At 59.1% G+C, this 17,906-nt stretch overlaps 2 protein-coding genes and 1 long non-coding RNA gene across 3 annotated transcripts; 2 read left to right on the top strand and 1 right to left on the bottom strand.

Moving 5' to 3' along the window:
• Window positions 1–12: 12 nt before the first annotated feature.
• Window positions 13–6,395, bottom strand: TMCO6 (transmembrane and coiled-coil domains 6). Its single transcript, XM_057409898.1, has 12 exons — window positions 6,290–6,395; window positions 5,468–5,592; window positions 5,123–5,232; window positions 4,797–4,980; window positions 3,743–3,847; window positions 3,434–3,519; window positions 2,789–2,905; window positions 2,064–2,175; window positions 1,796–1,970; window positions 1,580–1,674; window positions 1,245–1,412; window positions 13–505 (listed from the first exon to the last, which is right to left on the bottom strand). The coding sequence occupies exons 1-12, from the start codon at window positions 6,372–6,374 to the stop codon at window positions 341–343; spliced, it is 1,527 nt and encodes a 508-aa protein (XP_057265881.1). The 5' UTR covers window positions 6,375–6,395; the 3' UTR covers window positions 13–340.
• Window positions 6,396–8,534: 2,139 nt separating this feature from the next.
• CD14 (CD14 molecule) lies at window positions 8,535–11,244 on the top strand. Its single transcript, XM_057409899.1, has 2 exons — window positions 8,535–8,752; window positions 9,680–11,244. The coding sequence occupies exon 2, from the start codon at window positions 9,690–9,692 to the stop codon at window positions 11,034–11,036; it is 1,347 nt and encodes a 448-aa protein (XP_057265882.1). The 5' UTR covers window positions 8,535–8,752; window positions 9,680–9,689; the 3' UTR covers window positions 11,037–11,244.
• A 3,566-nt stretch (window positions 11,245–14,810) lies between these two features.
• Window positions 14,811–15,781, top strand: LOC130599444 (uncharacterized). Its single transcript, XR_008972235.1, has 3 exons — window positions 14,811–15,036; window positions 15,243–15,460; window positions 15,643–15,781. It is a non-coding gene; the product is annotated as an uncharacterized LOC130599444 (long non-coding RNA).
• The last annotated feature ends 2,125 nt before the right edge of the window (window positions 15,782–17,906 follow it).

Here is a 17,906-nt window from a genome sequence, read left to right as displayed (position 1 = left end):
TAACTTATCACATAAAAGCAACGTGCTTACCCTGAGCTTCATATGTTGGGTTTTAAAGCCAAAAGGAGACACTGGAGGGATCCAGCGGGGTTTATCCATCACCTCCCTGCATCAGGAGCCTGCTCTGGATTCCAGCCCAGCTCTGCCCCTGCACCAAGCCCATGGAAAGCACAGGGCATTCTCCTGGTAGCTCTAAGATGGTGACAAGGATGGAAACAGCCTTATCTTGCCAAGGACCAGTGTCCCTGTGCAGCCAGCACTGGTGCTTACTGCTGGGGGTTAGACCTCTGACCTGCCCTTGGGAAAGCAGGGCATGGTGTGAACACAGATCTACCCCTCCTCAGAGCACAGGGGGAGGGAAGGAAGGTGGCCTGCGAGAAGAGGGACTGCCCAGGGGCTGCCCCACCATGTCCAACAGTGCTCGTGCCCGCTCCTGGAGCTCTGGGGTGCTCTGGTGCTGCTCCAGGGCCCGGTGCCCGCCTTCTCTGATGAAGTCAACAGCAGCCTGTGAGAGAGGAGAGGGGTGACGGTTGCAGTGTGCCACTCGAGTGGCTGCAGCAGATGATCCTGTCTGCCCAGAGCCACCACTGGGAAGGGGGTTGAAGGAACTCCCAGACACTGAAGTCGCAAGCCATGTGCACCAGTCATGGTGATTGCTGGCTAGGCATGCACAGAGCTTGAAGTAACCACAACTGAATCAAAAGAATCCCCCCCTTAATAACCTCAAACTGTACAAACAACTTGCCCCCAAAAACAGTTGTCACACTCAGACTGGGGTGGAAGGGACCTTAAAGCTCATCCAGTTCCACCCCCCTGCCACAGGCAGGGACACCTTCCACTAGAGCAGCTTGCTCCAAGCCCCGTCCAACCTGGCCTTGAACACTGCCAGGGATGGGGCAGCCACAGCTTCTCTGGGCACCCTGTGCCAGCGCCTCAGCACCCTGTGCCTGCGCCTCAGCACCCTCATAGTAAAGAGATCTGAATCTCCCCCCCGTCAGTTTAAAGCCATGTCCCTACAGGCCCTTGCCCCAAGCCCCTCCAGCTTTCTTGTAGGCCGCCTTTGTCAATGAAAGAACTTCCCAGAGGCACAGAAGGGTGTAAGCACTTCCACCGTCTGCCTCACGTGAGTAACCCACTTCAGGCATGTGTCTGAGTGCTGAGGAGTGGGGGGTAGTGGGGCAATGACAGAATGCATTTAAATCATCATCATCATCCCCATCTCAGGCTTGATTCTGGGCTTTTACCTCTGGGCAGTGCAGGAAGAGTAGGTGCAGCAGCTCCAAGCACTGCCCCACGGCCTCGGGGTCGGGCAGTGTGAGGGTGGGCAGCAACAGGGGCAGGGCCGATTGCTGGTGCAGCTGCTGGCAGAACACTGGTCCCTTCGCTGCTATATTGCACACAACTGTCAGGACCTGGGTGGAGAAACCATGACAGGGAATGAGCAGTGAATGTGCAGCGTGCTCTAAGCCCTGTCCAACCTGGCCTTGAGCACTGCCAGGGATGGGGCAGCCACAGCTTTTGAAAGCTCTTGAAAGTCCAGTGCTTCCCTCCAGACCCAGGGCACGAGGTGAGGTCTTACCAACACAGTGGCCATCTGGGAACAGGGCAGGAGCTGCAGCAGGGCTGGGAGCAGGTCCAGGGAGAGCAGAGCAGAGCAGAAGAAGGGCTCATGTGCTGAGGTGGGCAGGGGAGAAACGTGTCAGCAAAACTGAGGTTCTGAGGGGGCCTCTGCAGACACGGCTGCCAGCAATTGAGGTAGGGCCTGGCAGCAGCTCTGGCTCTGCGGGACGCTCACCTGTGAGGTTGTTCAGGAGCCAGAGACACTCCTGGGCGATGAAGGGGTGTTGCTGGAGGAAGCTCTGGAGGATGAGGAAGATGGCGATGAGCAGGCGCTCATCCTGCACCTGCACTTCACAGCCTGTGTCCTCTGCAAGCAGGTTGCTGAGACACCGCAGCACCGGGCACACGAGCTGTGATAGTGGGAACACAGGGCCCTTTACCCAACCATATCCTCCCAGTGCTGCTGAGAACAGCCAGTGCTCAGTGCCCTGCCCATGTCTTACCAGCTCCAGGCCCTCAGCAGCATCTGGAGGGGGTTCAGAAGCCAGGTCGAGCAAGACTGAGGTGAGGGCAGGCAAAGCCCCCAGTGACAGCAGAGCTGTGTTTGCCGTTTGGCTGCAAAGGAAGAGGCAACGTGGGTGCTCGTGGTGCTCAGAGAGGGAAAACTGCTGCAGCCCTGCACAGTAACAGGGCCTGGGAACTCAGAGCATTCTCCTGAACCACCACAGGGCTTCTTCCTTGTTTGAGCAGCAGCCTGTGACTAAGTTTAAAAGCCCACGGAAAACAGAGCCACTGGAATTATCTGTGTGGGTCTGAAAACAGCCCCAGTCCTTCGAGTACCCACACATTCCTTTCTGCTGGGGCTATGGAAAGACATGGCACTGGAGCAGCCACACCAAGGCAGAGCAGCCAGCCTGGCCAGGTGACACTGGGCAAGTCCCAGAGCACGAAGATTTAGGGAGTGGGAGAGACAACTCCAGCCATGGAGAGATGATTTACAGGGGTTCAGAGGACTAGGAACAGCCTCCTCACGTTTATCACCTCTTACGACCTTGTAAAGGAGCTCCATGATCAGATGGAATGGGAATGGCCAGGATGGCAGGGAAGTTGCTTTCTCAAGGGAAAGAGGCAAGGGGAGGCAATTCACGTCCCCTCCCAGGACCCTGAGCCTTTGAGCCTCTCTGGCTGCCCCCAGGGAACACAAAATGAGGAGAGAAAAACACTTTACCTACAAATGATGTAGTGCAGACACCATGCAAACTCCACGGCTGCTCCTATCCCAGCCTTGGGGCCTGAGCAAACCAGTCGAAGCATGTGCTGGGGGAGAGCAGAGGCCAGAACCAGGCTGGGGTCAGAACAACAGAGTTAACGGAGGCACAGGCCGGAGCACAAACACAACAGACACCTCACAGGCAGGCACTAGCCCTGGCCACATGCTCCACAGACAGATCTGGAAGAGACTCCTGCCGAAGGGCTGCAGCCTCAGACACCACTGAGGCCCAGCTCAAGCCCTCCCTGTTCATGGCAGGGCCTGGGGGCTCTCAGGGCACCGTGGCTGGAGTCACATTTTTGGCACTGGGGGCTGTCAAGCTGGTCTTGTCCTTTGCAGGAGGAATACAGCCAGCATTGCCCTGCGAGCCTGCCCTCCTCCACACTGTCCTTTACTGAAATACTAGAGCTGTCTGCTCAGATGAGGCTGAGGGAGAAGAGTCAAGCCCCACACCCTGATCTGTAACAAAACCTCCATCGTTCTGGTAGGGTTCTGCTCTGAACTATTAATATCACTGCAATGAAAAGGAGTCGTCCCTGGCACGCAAATACCACACTGAGCCCCAGGGCCCATCCTGATGCAGGGTTATGAGGCTCAACTCACGGAATGATCTCTGCTGGGGCTTCCTTGGCTTGGAGCAGCTGTGAGAGGACGTAGCCCAGACCTTCCAGCACAGCCTCATGTGGGGACTGCAATCAGAGAGAGCAAAGCTAATCCCACATGACAGAGCCAGGGGATCCCAGCTGCTGAGAGCAAGATACCTCTTTGGAACATCACAGCGAGCAGCTGAGTGGCACAGCTTAGTACCTACAGTCAACACCTAAAGACCATGAGGAGAGGGCTATTCTGCGGCAGGGCAGGGGAAGAATGTGGCAGAGCAGGGGAAGAATGTGGCAGAGCTATTTCACCCACCTGGATGCAGGACACCAGCACTGGAATGATGCCCTGAGGCAGAAGCCGCTTCCTCACAGCTTCGCTTTCTACTACCAGGTTCCCCAGCGTGTACAGACACAGCTCCTGAAACACACCAAGAGAGCAGGTCACCCGTGGCAGGGGTTTGGAACAGGATGAGCTTTAAGGTCCCTTCTAAACCAAACCACTCTGCGACACAATTCTATGATTTCCCTGAGACCCATCTAATTCCACAGTATTTCCCTGGAAAGACTGTCTCTGTGCTACATTACAATGTGCTTATCACCTTGGGGTTGCTCACCAGCTTGTTCCTTAGCTCCAATCCTGTCTGCCTCTCAGAGGAGCACAGTGTGCAGCACAGGGTGCACTGCTCACCAGCTATGCCTTTGCCCAGGTCAAACTGCACCGCTCGGAGCCACAGGCACTCTCTGCTCCTCTGACCCAAGTTCCTGCTTCTTGCACGCAGGTACCCTGCCAAAGCAGCTGTTCCTGACCCAGCCTGCAGCTGCTCATTCCTTTCATTTTTCCAACCTCTTTTCAAACACAGCTGACTTTCATCTGGTATTCCTGCTTCACCCATACATAGACACTAGGGTACCTCCTGCCCAGGCCCAGAGGCCAGAACTCACATCTAATGATGGAGCCCAACTCCCACACCGCAGTCCCCAAATGGAGCTTGGAGCTGGAGAGGAGGAACCATTGCAAATGGGGTAAACACTGGCTTCTGGGCTGTGGCAGAAGGATTTGCCTGGCCTGGATAAGACCTAAGAGCATTTAGGAGCAGCCTGAAGCTACCTGGAACACAATGAAACCAAACTCCTCTTGGTGTTGGGACAGGGCACAGTGAAGAGGGTCTCCGTATGTTCAAGACTTGGCCAGATGCTGGGGTAGCACTGGGGACAAGGGGAAGGTTGGAGCAGAGACTTCCAGGGGCCCCTTCCTGCCAGCACTCCCCTGTGAGCCACGTTAGGCTAAGGCTGGCCAAGGGAGGCCAACACCCAACTGCTATCAAAGGGTTATCAGGAGCCAGCGCCCAGGTAAACACAGATCTCACCGTGAATTCAATGCTGTGTCCAGAGAGGTAGGTGAGGAGGTAGGAGGTCACTGGCAGACATGCCTCAGCCACAGCAGGGTCACTGGAGTGGGACAGCTCGTGGAGGCAGCGGCCTGCCTGCATCTGCACGTCAGCCAGGCTGCTGGTGAAGAGCCCGATGAGTGTCCGGATGCTGCCGTTCAGCCTGGTGGAACACAAAAGGTGCCATCACCTCCTGCCCTCCCACCCTCAGCCACACACCAGCTCACGCACACAGGGACTGGGGCACAGGGCAACTCTGGACATGCCCAAGATAATAGCCATGCAGGGCCAAGACCCAGACTGACCTGACAAACTTCTGCTGAGTCTCCTTGTTCCGCAGAGCCCAGCAGAGACGGCCAAGAGATTTTTTCCTGTCCTCAGAGCCCTTCTGCATGCTCCTGAGCAGCTCAAGAACCTGCCCAAGAATGGAAAGACGGATGGGTGAACTCCCAGCAGTGACAGGGTTACGATTTCATCCCATTCATCCTGCGGGCAAAGAAACCCAGGGCAAAAAGAGATGGTCATAAGGAACCTTGTATCTCACTGTGGCACTGACTCAGAAAACACTCCCCAGCCCACTTCCACCCGGGCTCCTCTGCGTGCCTGGAGGCTGGGAAGACCCCAGGAACCCCCAACACCACGTTCTTCACCTCATTCTCCGAGAGAGGTTCCGGCTCAATCCCTGCTCCATCCCGTGCCCCCTCCTCTGCTGCTGTGTCCTCCCGCAGTAGCCGCTTGCTGACCAGCTGCTCCTGCCGCCGGGCTTTCCTGAGCGCTGTGATTGAAACAGTCCCTGTCACCACCGGCCTAGGTGAAGGCGCTTTCCTATGCCAGCAAAGAGCCTCATTCCTTTTAACGGGGAGACACCGCCAGCTCCTCCTGTGTGAGCCGGGGGGGATGTGAGACAGCGGCTGCATTCAGACCCTGCGCAGTGCAGGGCCGGGCACTGCTCAGCCTGGAAAGCCATGGCTGGGTGAGCCCGGCTGGATGGGGCTTGGAGCAAGCTGCTCTAGTGCAGGGTGTCCCTGCCTGTGGCAGGGAGTTGGGACTGGATGAGCTTTAAGGCCCCTCCCAACACAAACCAGTCTGGGATTCTATGATTCTAAACGGCACAAAAGCAGCAGAGGTGTGAGCAGCAGGGTGGTTTCACATAGGCAGGCTTCAGAAAACCCAAACCGCAGGAGGAAATGGGGAATCCAGGTCACAAACACGCGAGTTTATAGAGATGAGGCTGTAAAATGCCAAAACGCTACCCCGAGAGGCAGGGACCAGCAACCACCGCCCCCTGTGCACCGCGGGGTGCGCTGGGCGTGGGTCCCGCTGTGGGGCAGCGCTGGCGGCCACGGGGGCTCCCACCCTGGGCGGGGGCACAGACCCGCCCGGCCCCACCGCCCCTGGGCCCGGGCCCGCGCCCGGCCCCGTCCCGCCGCGCCGGCGCGTCCCGCACGGGCAGGCCCCGGCCCCATCCGGACCTGCCTCCTGCTCCCGCCGCCGCGCCCGTAGCTCCTCCGCACCGCGGCTGCAGGACCCGGGCCCGCGCTGCCGCCGGCCCCACATGGCGGCGGCGGGAGGAGGAGAAACCGGACTGGGGCGGGCCCCCGGGCCCCCCCGCCCCGCCTCCCAGAGCGCCAGGGCCGGCCCTTCCCGAGGCGCTGCTGCGCCCCCCGGCACCGGCTGCTGCAGCCGCCAGGGGGAGCTCGGCAGCGCCGCGGCGGGGCTGGAATGAGATGAGCTCTTAGGCAGAAGCTCTTCCCTGTGAGGGTGCTGAGGCGCTGGCACAGGGTGCCCAGAGAAGCTGTGGCTGCCCCATCCCTGGCAGTGTTCAAGGCCAGGTTGGACACAGGGGCTTGGAGCAAGCTGCTCTAGTGGAAGGTGTCCCTGCCCGTGGCAGGGGTTGGAACTGGGTGAGCTTTAAGGTCCCTTCCAACCCAAACCAGTCTGGGATTCTCTGAAGCCATGCAGCTGCCATGTGCAGGCAAGGTTTCTCCCCCACACGGCTGGGTTGCGTGCTTCTCGAACCCAAAAGAAGCACAGACACTTAACCAGAAACGTCAGGCAATGGTTCTTAGCGTGCTGGGATCTTCCACAGTGGTTACAAGAACAAGAAGTCAGCACCCAAAGGATGGCTCTGCACCCACATGTTTGTCTGTTTGACCACCAAGGAGGGAAGAGAGCTCAGTTTTACCCAAAAAGGCATTTGGGGGAATTTTGGCAGCTGGTTCCCAGGAATGAGAAATTAAAAGGGACCAGGCCTGGAGATGCCGCCCTCACCCAAAGAACTGAAGCTGCTGTGACTTTTCCACAGTGCACCCAGACCTGCCTTCCCTTCACCCATCCCAGCAGCAGCGCAGGGTGGGACAGGCAGCTCTGGTCCCAGCCCTTGTCACACCGATAGCAGCTCTGGAATGCCTGGGAATGCATCTTCTAGCCATGCAGTTTCATTGCCTTTTGGAAACCCGTTCTGAAACTCAGCATAGGCAGAGGAATCCCTGGTAAAGAAGAAATCCCTGACAGACCTTTCCGAGTGCTTGGTGGTCTCTGCTCACTGGAGAACACTGACAGTTTGGTGTAGGCACAGCCACCAGCTGCCAAAGGAGCACAGGGCAAGCGATGTGACTTCATTGGCCAACCTGCTGAAGCCGACCTTGGGTGAAGAAGTGCCCTTCTCAGCACAGGGCTGTGCACATGGCTTGTGGGAAGTTGTCCCATCCCCATTCCACACATGACACAGGCGTCTGGGGGTGTCTGAATACTGGGTATGGTATTCCCATACCCTTCTGGGGGTGCTAGTCAACAACAAGCTCCCCATGACCCAGCTTGTGTGTGCTTGAGCCCAGAGCCCCACCGTGTGCTGGGCTGCACCCCCAGAGGGTGAGCAGCAGTAGAGGGAGGGGATCCTGTTCCTCTGCTTCGCTCTGGGAAGATCCCCCCTGCAGTCCTGATCCAGCTCTGGGGCAGCAGCACAAGAGGGATGTGGAGCTGTTGGAGGGAGTGCAGAGGAGGCCATGGAGGTGCTGTGAGGGCTGGAGCAGCTCTGCTCTGGAGCCAGGCTGACAGAGCTGGGCTGGGTCAGCCTGGAGAAAAGGCTCCTGAAGGGGAGACCTTAGAGCAGCTCCAGTGCCTAAAGGGGCTACAAGGAAACCTGGAGAGGGGCTTTGGACAAGGGACTGTAGGGACAGGACAGGGGGAATGGCTTTAATCTGCCAGAGGGGAGACTGAGATGAGCTCTTAGGCAGAAGCTCTTCCCTGTGAGGGTGCTGAGGCGCTGGCACAGGGTGCCCAGAGAAGCTGTGGCTGCCCCATCCCTGGCAGTGTTCAAGGCCAGGTTGGACACAGGGGCTTGGAGCAAGCTGCTCTAGTGGAAGGTGTCCCTGCCTGTGGCAGGGTTGGAGCTGGATGAGCTTTACGGTCCCTTCCAGCACTGGGCTCCGAGGCACAGCAAGCCCAGAGCATCTGGAAGCAAAGATGTGTTCAGGCTGGTCCTGGGAGTGCATTTAGGGAACTTTGACCATGCTCTCCTCCCTCATCCTTCCTAGGAAAGGAGCAGCACTGGCAACCAGACCAAATATGCCCGCAGCCATGGGCAGCCACAAGCTTTGCTGCAGGGAAACGAAGTTGGGCGGTTGCTGCACAGCACGTGGCTCCCCGGGCACAGCCCGTCCTGCTGAGGAAGCTCTGCAGCAGGAACAGGGGCAGCACCCAGGAGCTTGCCTCAGGGTGCCCCCCACCCCACTGTGCGGTGCGATCACAGCAGGAGCGGCTGAGCGAGTGCAAGGGCATCTGCAAGACACCTGCAGGCACCAGCGTCTCACCCAGCTGCGGGACCGGGTGCAGGAGGGAGCTGGGCATTGCGAAGCCTTTGGCACCTAAGCCCTGGGTTTGGCAGCAGCGGGAGGAAGCAGCTGTGGGGCTGGGAAGTGTTCCAGTGTGCGCGGGTGAGTCACTGCACAAACCCACCCCTGCTGCATGCTGTGAGCCCTCTGAGAGGGACAACACACACAGCTTCTCCCCAGGAGCGTGACGCAGCCCCCCCGATGGCACAGGGAGGTAGGGGTCCATTTGTTCTTGCCTTGGGAGGGATTTGGGATGTGGCCAGAAAGAGCTGATGGAGGCAAGCGCTGGCACAGACTTGCTCAAAGCAGGAGGCTGGAGACCCCTGAAGCCTCGTCACCACTACCCCGCCTGGGTTCCTGGATGGAGCTGAGTCAGCGAGTTCTTAGCAGCCTTTGATCCTTGCTTGCTACTTCCCTGGAATCTGTTAAGACTCTCCTGTCTTGTCCTGTCCTGGCACAGCAAAGCCAAGCCTGGTGCTGACAGGGACGTGACAGACCCCCAGATGTGATTTTCTGCTGTCCCCTTGGAAGCTGGTGATGAATCAAGTCACTTGGGTGAGAAAAAGGAAAATATGAAGTCCCTGTTGCAATTTCCTGCTTCAGATTACAGAGCACAGCACTCAGAGAAGCAAACAGAGCTGTGGCTCCGCTGTCGTGTGGTCAGACCAACATATCTGGCTTCCCTGTCCCTAACTCCTTGGTTTTAGTTTCTCCTGATCCATGGGATTTCATGGTCTCTCAGGAACAGGACTCTGCAGCAGGGCAGCCCAGGCAGGAAAGCACAGAGCTGAAACCCTGCTTTTGGGGTGCGGGAGACCAGTGCCATCAACTCCCTCCTGGTTTTGCTGGTGATAGAGCTTTGCCCTGGTGAGTGTGCTGGATCCATATGAAGGACACTCAGCTGGGCAGGAGGGATGAGGGCAGTGCTGTGTCCCTCAGGGGTGGCTCTCCATGGTCCTCTGCCCATGTTGGTTGCATCTCAGTGGTCCTCTCAGCTTCCTCTCACCGCTGCTCTCTCCTCTTTTCTAGGTCGTTCGACATGAGTGTGGCTGTTCTTTTCCTCCTGGGGCTGGGGCTGTTGGAGGCAGAATGCAGGTGCTTCTTCAACCGCACTCAGGAGCACTGTGTGTGCTACAGCCTGTCCCAGGAAAGCGCTGACAGCATCATCCAGTGCCTCCCAGCCTCTGTTGTGGAGTTTCGTGGGGGAGACCTGGAGAGATATGTAGCCTTCACCATCAGTGACCCAGACCCTTCTACCATTAACATGCTGGGCTCCCTGCTATTCAGGAAGATCATCTTTGGTGATCTCCTGGTGCCCGAGATACTCCTCGCCCAAGCGCTGAGGTTCTTCTCCTACACCCACGTCCAGGAGCTGGTGTTTGACAGCTGTGTTTTTGAGGGCAGAGGCAATTGGGACAGAATGGCCGGCCAGGACTTGCCCATTTTGTCCCTGCGCTTCCACAACGTGAGCTCTGCTGCACTGATGGGCCGCGAGCAGGACTTCTCCAGCCTGAGCAGCTTCCTTGGGGCCCTGCAGGACCTGTCCCTCACCACCTCCCGCCTCACCAGCCTGCCCTGTGCCATCGGGAGGCTCTTCACAACCCTGCGCTCCCTGGACATGGCACAGAACAGCCTTGGGGATGAGAGCCTGATGTCTGCTTTCTGCAGTGGGGCTTTCCCTCATCTCCTGGTGCTGAGTCTGCAGCGCAACAACCTGACATCCTACCACAGAGTGTGTGAGGGCGTGCAGCTGCTGCGGGAGCTCCAGCATCTCGACCTCAGCCAGAACAAGCTCACAGCAGACCCATCCTCCTCCTGCCAGTGGCCGCCGTCCCTCCGCAGCTTTAACTTGTCTGACGCTGGCTTGGAAGAGGTCCTCACACCTCTGCCCCCCAGCCTGGAAGTGCTGGACATGAGCTGCAACCACCTCCACGCTGTGGACATCTCCCTCGGCTCCTTGAAGAAGCTCTTCCTGAGCCAAAACATGCTGGAGGCTGCGCCCTCCATCAGGAATTACCCCTTGTTGGACACCCTGCACCTGGACAACAACTCCATCACGGAGCTGCCATGGGATGAGATGAAGAACCTGCAGGACGTGGCCGCAGCCGACAACCCCTACATGTGCTCATGCTCCGAGGCGGGGGGGCTGCAGGCACTGGCAGCCATGGGGCAGCTGGGGCAGGGCTGGCCCCAGCACTACATGTGCCACGCTCCGCCTCGCTACCGGGGCAGGCTGGTGGAGGATGTGCCGGTCTCGGTGCTGCAGTGTAACAGTGCTGCTGTGGTCGTCCCCATTTGCATCGTCCTGGTCCTGATCGCCGTGGCTGGAGCTGTCTCCTTGGTCAGATCCAGACCTGAGCTCATCCGATCCTGCCCCAGAGTGTGAAGGGGACCTGTGACTATCCCCATGGAGGCTGCAAGGCCAGGAGCTCTGTGGGAAGACTCACAGGTCCCCCAGGTGCTGGTAAAGGGCTCTGTGTACCCAGTTGTCGTGGTTTAAGCCCAGCCAGCAACTAAACACCACACAGCCACTCACCCCCTGCCTGTGGGATGGGAAAGAGAACTGGAAAATGGGTATAAAACCTGTGGGTTGAGGTGAGAAGAGTCTGATAATTGAAATAAAAATAGAATAATAATAAAACAATAACAGTAATGACAGTAATAACAGTAATGCTAGCAATAGCTGGTACCCTTAATAATATCAAGGGTACTAGCTAGTAAGCTACAGTGATGATGATGCTCCTACTACTAATAGGAAACAGAGACAGAGGAATAACCCCCTCCCCACTGCCCCTTCTGGGCAGCTCCCCCCAGTTTATATTTCATATAAAAAGTCTAAATATGTACTACCCCCCAGTTTATGTTGCAGTTTTATCCCACTGGGCATGCCATGCTGTGGGATGAAATCCTTTGACTGGTTTGGGTCGGGGGTCCCGTCTCTGCTTCATCCTGGCTTCTTGTACCCCTCCTCACCGGCAGAGCATGAGAGACTGAACAGTCCTTGATCAGGGTGAGTGCTGCTGAGCAACAACTAAAACATGGGTCTGTTATCAGCATTAGTCTCGGACTTAAAGCCAGAACACAGCTCTGCACCAGCTGCTAGGAAGAAAATGAACCCTATCCCAGCCAAGGACACCAGTCCAGGCTATGGAGCAGGATGGTCTGCAGAATTATCCCACAGTGGCTGCTGCTTGCTCCTTGTGCCTAGAAAAGCTACATGCTAGTCCAAGGTCCCTCACATCCCACCCCTGCCTTGCAAAGATGTCCCTCTTGGAGCCAGGAGTGAATGGGTCCAGGCCCCTGTTTCCCGTGCTCCTGCTGACTCCTGCTCAGCCTCCAGCCTGCACCCAACACCATTAATAATGCAGGAGAACAGGATCCCCCCGTGTAACCCCATCCCCTGCCCTGTCCGGCCACTGCTGAGCTGGCCATGGCTGCTGGGGAGGTGAGTGTCCTCGTGGGGACATCACAGGGTGGTTTGGGGGCTCAGCTGGGTGTGTGGGGCAGGACTCAGCTCATCCCCCTTTGCCCTGTGTCCCGGCAGGATGTGTGTGTGAAAGCGGCGGTGGGACTGCACAAGGCAGCAGGTAGAGCCCTGCTCATCACCTCAGGGCCTTCAGCATGAACCCTCATGCCAGGGAACTGGTGCTGGTGGGCCTGGCCTGGGCAGTGGTGATGGGGAGGGGGTGTCCTCCCTGTCCTGGTGGCTCTGAGCACTGTGGTCATGGTGGGAGGGCATGGGAACCACACGCCTGGGACCCAGCTCCAGGCAGCATTAGGAGCAGAGCTGGGGCAGGGGGTGATGTCCCCCACACCAGCCCATGTGCAGTGCTTCCAGGGGCAGGGGACAGCTGTGCAGCCAGCAGTGAGGACCCCCTGAAGCTCCTTTTTGCTGGGAAGGAGGCCCAGGTGAGAGTGGCCAGGACACTGGTAACAAGGGGACGAGGGGCCTTGGGGAAGCTGATGGGAGCAGGGGGGCTCTGTCCACTTGGGACCATGATGGGTGCTGAGGTCTTGGCCTGATCCCTGCCCTATACCCCTATAGGCTACTCTCGTGTGGGGGGCTGTTGGAGGTTACCAGATAGCAGAGGGGATTTCCACCCCAAGCCTACCTGTGCTAAGCCCTCCATGCCATCTCTAGCCCAGCATGCCCAGTCCCCCTTTACCCTGCACTGGTCACACTGGGATGGGGGAAAGCTGAACATTGTCACCCTCCCTCATGCCAGGACAGCTGCTTCACTGTCGATGGTGTCTTCCGCTTGGATGCAGGACAGGTATTGTGGGCACCACGTCCTCCTGCACCCCTGTCCCCAGCCAGATGAGCAGGGACACATGCCCAAGCTGTTGGTTGGGGGCATTGGGCACCACTGCCACAGGTGTCACAGGCAGTGCTGGGGACCTGGCCCTTGGTCCTATGTATGGTTCTGCTGGTGTTCCCTGCCGTGTTTCCTCTGCGGTGCTGGGATGTGGCTGTCATGCTGTCTGTGCCTTACTGCCCGTGCTGTGCTCCCTGCAGCATGCTGTGCACCACTGTGCCATACCATCCGTGCTGTGCCATGCATACTGCCATCTGCACCATGCCATCCATACCAGGCTACCTGTGCTGTGCTACCCATGCACCCCATCTCTGTTGTGCTGCCCAATCCATGGCAGTGCCCTCTGTGCTGGGCCGTCTGCACCGTGGTGTCCATGCTGTGCCATGCTAGCTGTGCCATGCTGTGCCGTGATGGCTGTGCCATGCCATCCCGGCGTTACTGGCTATGTCTGTCTTACAGGAGAAGGTTCTGGAGCTGGCAAGACCCCAGCTGGCCCTGGTTCCCCTTGGCTACAGCATGACCCTGATGCTGTGGGACCCACACGGCCCTGGGCCCCAGCTGCCCTGCCAGAGCATCGTTTGGCAGGTGAGGGCACAGGGAGAGGTGACAGGGAGAGGTGACAGCTCCTGGCTCAACCCACTGACCCCAGTCCTGCTGCTGTGGGGTGCAACCGAGCCATGGGTGCCAAGAACCAGAGGCTCCCAGCTTGACCAGCTTGTCCCCAGGTCATCACCACCATCTTCCAAGAACTGGAGGCCCTGGGGGGTGATGCACGGAGCCTGCAAACTGTCAGCCTGGTCCAGGTAGGGCAGGAGCAGGGTGTGGTGGGCTGAGGGTTCCATTCCCTCTCTGCCGGTGGTCAGACCTTGCTGTGCCAAGGGACATACATTGCCCCAGTACTGGCACGCAGTGCCCTGTGCCAGAGGGTGACCAAAGCCTGCAGACCTTCGGATCCTGAGATCTCTCCCTTCTCAGCCCTTACCTTTGCATGGCCATGAGCAGGCTGCGTCCCTGGGGAGTGCCAGCACTCCCCTCTTTGCCCCCCCTCTGCCTAACGCAGCCCCATTCCAGGTCTGCAGCCATGACAAAGCCTGGGACCTGCTTCATCCCGATGGCCGAGCCCTGCAAATGATGGATGTTGCGCCCCTGGGCCTGTAGGTACCTGATACCCCGTGGTCAGGCAGGTGCTCCTGGGAGGTGGTACCCCAACATTGAGCACATGGGCTAGGCAGGGAGCATGGTGCCCAGCAGAGGGTGGCCAGGGGCATCCCTCAGGGAGCACACAGGAGATGGATGGACATGGCCATCACTCACTGTGTCCTCCCTCTGCTTCCAGGATGGTGGAGGAGGCAATGGAAGTCGCAGTGTGCGATGCCCAAGCTGCCATCAGTGTGTATGCCTCGGGGCTGGGAGCCATCCCGGCACTGTTCCAGGGGTGTGCACAGCAGCTCCCTGCAGGCGAGTGCTCGGCCACACAGGGGTGAGGGATTGGGCAGATATCCCATAGGGAAGGGAAGGGTTTGGGCCATGACTGTGGGCACCGCTGTGCTCTGCTCTCTAGAGATGCTCTCCCTAGAGCCGGCAGCCTCTTCACTCTCACCGTGGAGCGGGAGCTGGAGGGAAGCAGGCACCAGCGCTCAGCCCTCAGGATCCTGGCATCTCCTGGGACCACTGGGCCCTGCTCCAGGCTGTACGTACTGGAGCTACAGCCCTGTGCTAGGCTAAGCCATGTCCCCTACCCTGGCACCCCTGCCGTGCTGCTGTGGGTCAGGGGGGATTTGGTACCCTCTTGAAGCAGGAGAGACCCCAACACCCCAGTGGGAGCACCTGGCTGGGAGCCAAGGGGGTGCCATGACCCCTGGGGACATGGGCTTGCTTCCAGCATGGCTCCCATGGGTCGGGGCTCAGCCTTCCCAGCCCCATCCCTCTCCTAGGGTGCCCCTTGTCCCACATGCAGGGAACCGGGCACTGGCCACCCTCTGCCTGACACTGGCTGCCTGCCCTGGGTCGTGGAGCAGTTGCTGGAGGGGAACAGCCTGACGTTCCTGCTGCTGTGTGTGACGCTGCCAGGTACCCCCTGGGATTGGGATGCCACTTTGGGGTGTCCCCACCCTGCAGTTTCCCCCATCTCACCCCACTCCCGGCACTTGGTCCCAGACCGCAGTGGTTGGAGGCTGGAAACCAGCTCCACTTACCCCCATCCTGACCCTGTGCCAGGCAGTGGGAGGTGCTGCTGGGTCCCCATGGTCCCTGCTCAGGGTTTGCTGCTGTCCCAGACACCTCCAGAGAAGAGGTCCTGGAGGCCCTGGGGCTGGCCGAGCGCGTGAAGGGGCTGGCCAGGAGGATCTCAGCCACGCTCTGGGACCCTGTGCAAGAGATCACAGCACGTCGGAGGCTGATCCGAGGGCTGCGCCTGGAGCTGCTGGCTGGAGCTGCAGTCCCTGAGCAGGAGGTGGCCCTGGCCCAGCTGCGGAAAGCCCTGCGGGAGCTGCGGGTGAGAAAACGCCCCTGGCCACCACATGGGACCAGGATGAGGGCTGACATCCATCCTGGTGTCAACACTATTGGCCAGCACTGAGGGCAGGGGCTGAGGGCTCCCTGCTGGGGATTGAGGCAGCTGGGGTAAGATGTATCCCTGGAGGTCTCCAGCACCCCAGCAAGGATCCCCTTTTCCAGGTGCTGAAGAGCCAAAGGTGGGAGAAGAAGCAGGCAACAGCCGAGATGCTCAGGACAAGTGAGATACATCAAACCACTACAAAGATGGGCACTGGTCAGGACATTACCCCCTCATACAGGGATAACCCAGGTGCAGGAGAACCCCTGAGTCCTGGTTGCATCCCTGTAACACCTCCTGTTCCCACAGACCAGGTCTCTGCAAGGAATACAGCACCAGACCAGCAGTCTGGGACCCATGTGTCCCTGACTGGTATTAGCCTGGGGGCAGCAGGTCTGGAGTGTGGGGACAGGCAGGCACCCCACGCCTTCGTGGCTGATCTGTGGGCAGGAAGCATCGCTTCACATGGTGGAAAAAGGCTGGAAGAGGCCTCAGTCTCTCTTCAGTCACACCACGTTGTGCTCAATTTCCTTCCCTCTCCCCACCCAGCACAGGGTGCCAGCGAGAGCAGCCAGGGAGGGGACAGCCAAGCCCTGGTGAGCACAGGACAGAGACTGCTGGAGGAGCCCGCACCAAGCGAAGCACCAAATCTCCTGACGGGTGACACAGTGAGTGCTGGGTCGAGTGACCAGGGCCTGCAGCCCTCTGCTCTGGCAGCACTGGGTTCTCTGGGCGCTGTCTGAGCCTGCTCTGCCCTGTCAGGCCAAGAGGAGAGCAAGGAGGTGGGCACAGGAAGAATCATAGAATCCCAGACTGGTTTGGGTTGGAAGGGACCTTAAAGCTCATCCAGCTCCAAAACCCTGCCACGGGCAGGGACACCTTCCACTAGAGCAGCTTGCTCCAAGCCCGTGTCCAACCTGGCCTTGAACACTGCCAGGGATGGGGCAGCCACAGCTTCTCTGGGCACCCCGTGCCAGTGCCTCAGCACCCTCACAGGGAAGAACTTCTGCCTAAGAGCTCATCTCAGTCTCCCCGCTGGCAGGTTAAAGCCATTCCCCTTGGCCTGTCCCTACAGGCCATTGTCCAAAGCTCCTCTCCAGCTTTCCCGCAGCCCCTTTAGGCACTGGAGCTGCTCTAAGGTCTCCCCTTCAGGAGCCTTCTCTTGTCCAGGCTGAACCAGCCCAGCTCTGTCAGCCTGGCTCCAGAGCAGAGCTGCTCCAGCCCTCGCAGCATCTCCATGGCCTCCTCTAGACCCACTAGAGCAGGGAACCCATCACTGTGGGCTCCAGGCTGCCTCAGGGCAGGGCAGCCCCAGGAGCAGAGACACTCCACAGTTTCCCTGTCCTCACGCCTGTCTCTGCAGTGGGACACAGCTCGCTGGCAGCAGGAGGTGACCATGCTGGGCCTGAGCCTGGAGGCAGCACGGCAGCAGCGGGACATGGCCCAGCGGGACCTGGAAGCTTTGCTGCAGAGCCACCGGCAGGAGCTGCAGTGCTGCAGGCAGCACCTGCTGCAGGTGGGCAGGGTGGGCTGGGAATGCTGCTCCAGCCTGGCAGAGCTGTCCCAGGCAGCCCTCCTACATCCTGCAGGTGCTCCGGGACCAGCAGCACTTGGCAGAGGAGCAGAGGGAGGCCCTGGACCGCTGGCACCGGGTGCTGCTGCGGGAGGTGCCGCATGCCAGGCGCATGGGATCAGCCGATGCCTCCACACAGACACCGTCAGCCAGCACCCCAGGGCTGCGGGGACAGTTTGGTGTCCTTGCAGACCCTGACACCTCAGCCCCCTCCGTTGAGTGAATCACCAGCCCTCATACCAGGGGACTGGCCAGCCCCAGCTCCAGTGGTTACACAGGGTAAGGCCTCCTGTCCTGCCTGCTCTGGCTGCTCCCTGTGGAAAACTGGCCCCAGGGAGGGCAGCTGTTGGCAAAAGGGCTGTGGGGAAAGCGCTTCACCCTTCTGCCCCCCGGGGAAAACCCTGCTCTGCTGCTGGGCACAGGCTGCAGGAGCAGGGGCTGCAGAAGCAGGGTGGGAGGGCTGGTGGGTTGGAACTAGATGAGCTTTAAGGTCCCCCCCAACCCATCCCAGTCTGGGATTCCATGAATAAAGCATTTGCCCCTTGCTGATGAGCGTCATGTGCCTGGCCCCAAACCTCTGCCAAGCAAACCTGCTTCCTTCATGGAGGACACGCACATGTGCTGTTGTACCACAACTTTAATAACCCCAGCCAGAGCCAGCAGTGACTTCTGCATGCCAGGAAATCACTAGCTACAGCATCAGTACAAATTTGGGTGCTGTCTCCCTTTTGGGATGCAAGGGACACAGTTCCCACATCCCCCCATTCCCCAACAGCTCCATAGAGAGCAGTAACACCACACTTGAGGAGGAGA

Source organism: Pezoporus wallicus, unplaced genomic scaffold, assembly GCF_028554395.1.
Source record: "Pezoporus wallicus isolate ANWC-B61680 ecotype Strahan unplaced genomic scaffold, APGP_CSIRO_Pwel_v1 contig_4309, whole genome shotgun sequence".
Lineage (NCBI taxonomy): Eukaryota > Metazoa > Chordata > Aves > Psittaciformes > Psittacidae > Pezoporus > Pezoporus wallicus.
Note: the sequence above shows the minus strand (reverse complement) of the source record. Positions and strands in the feature narration are given on the sequence as shown.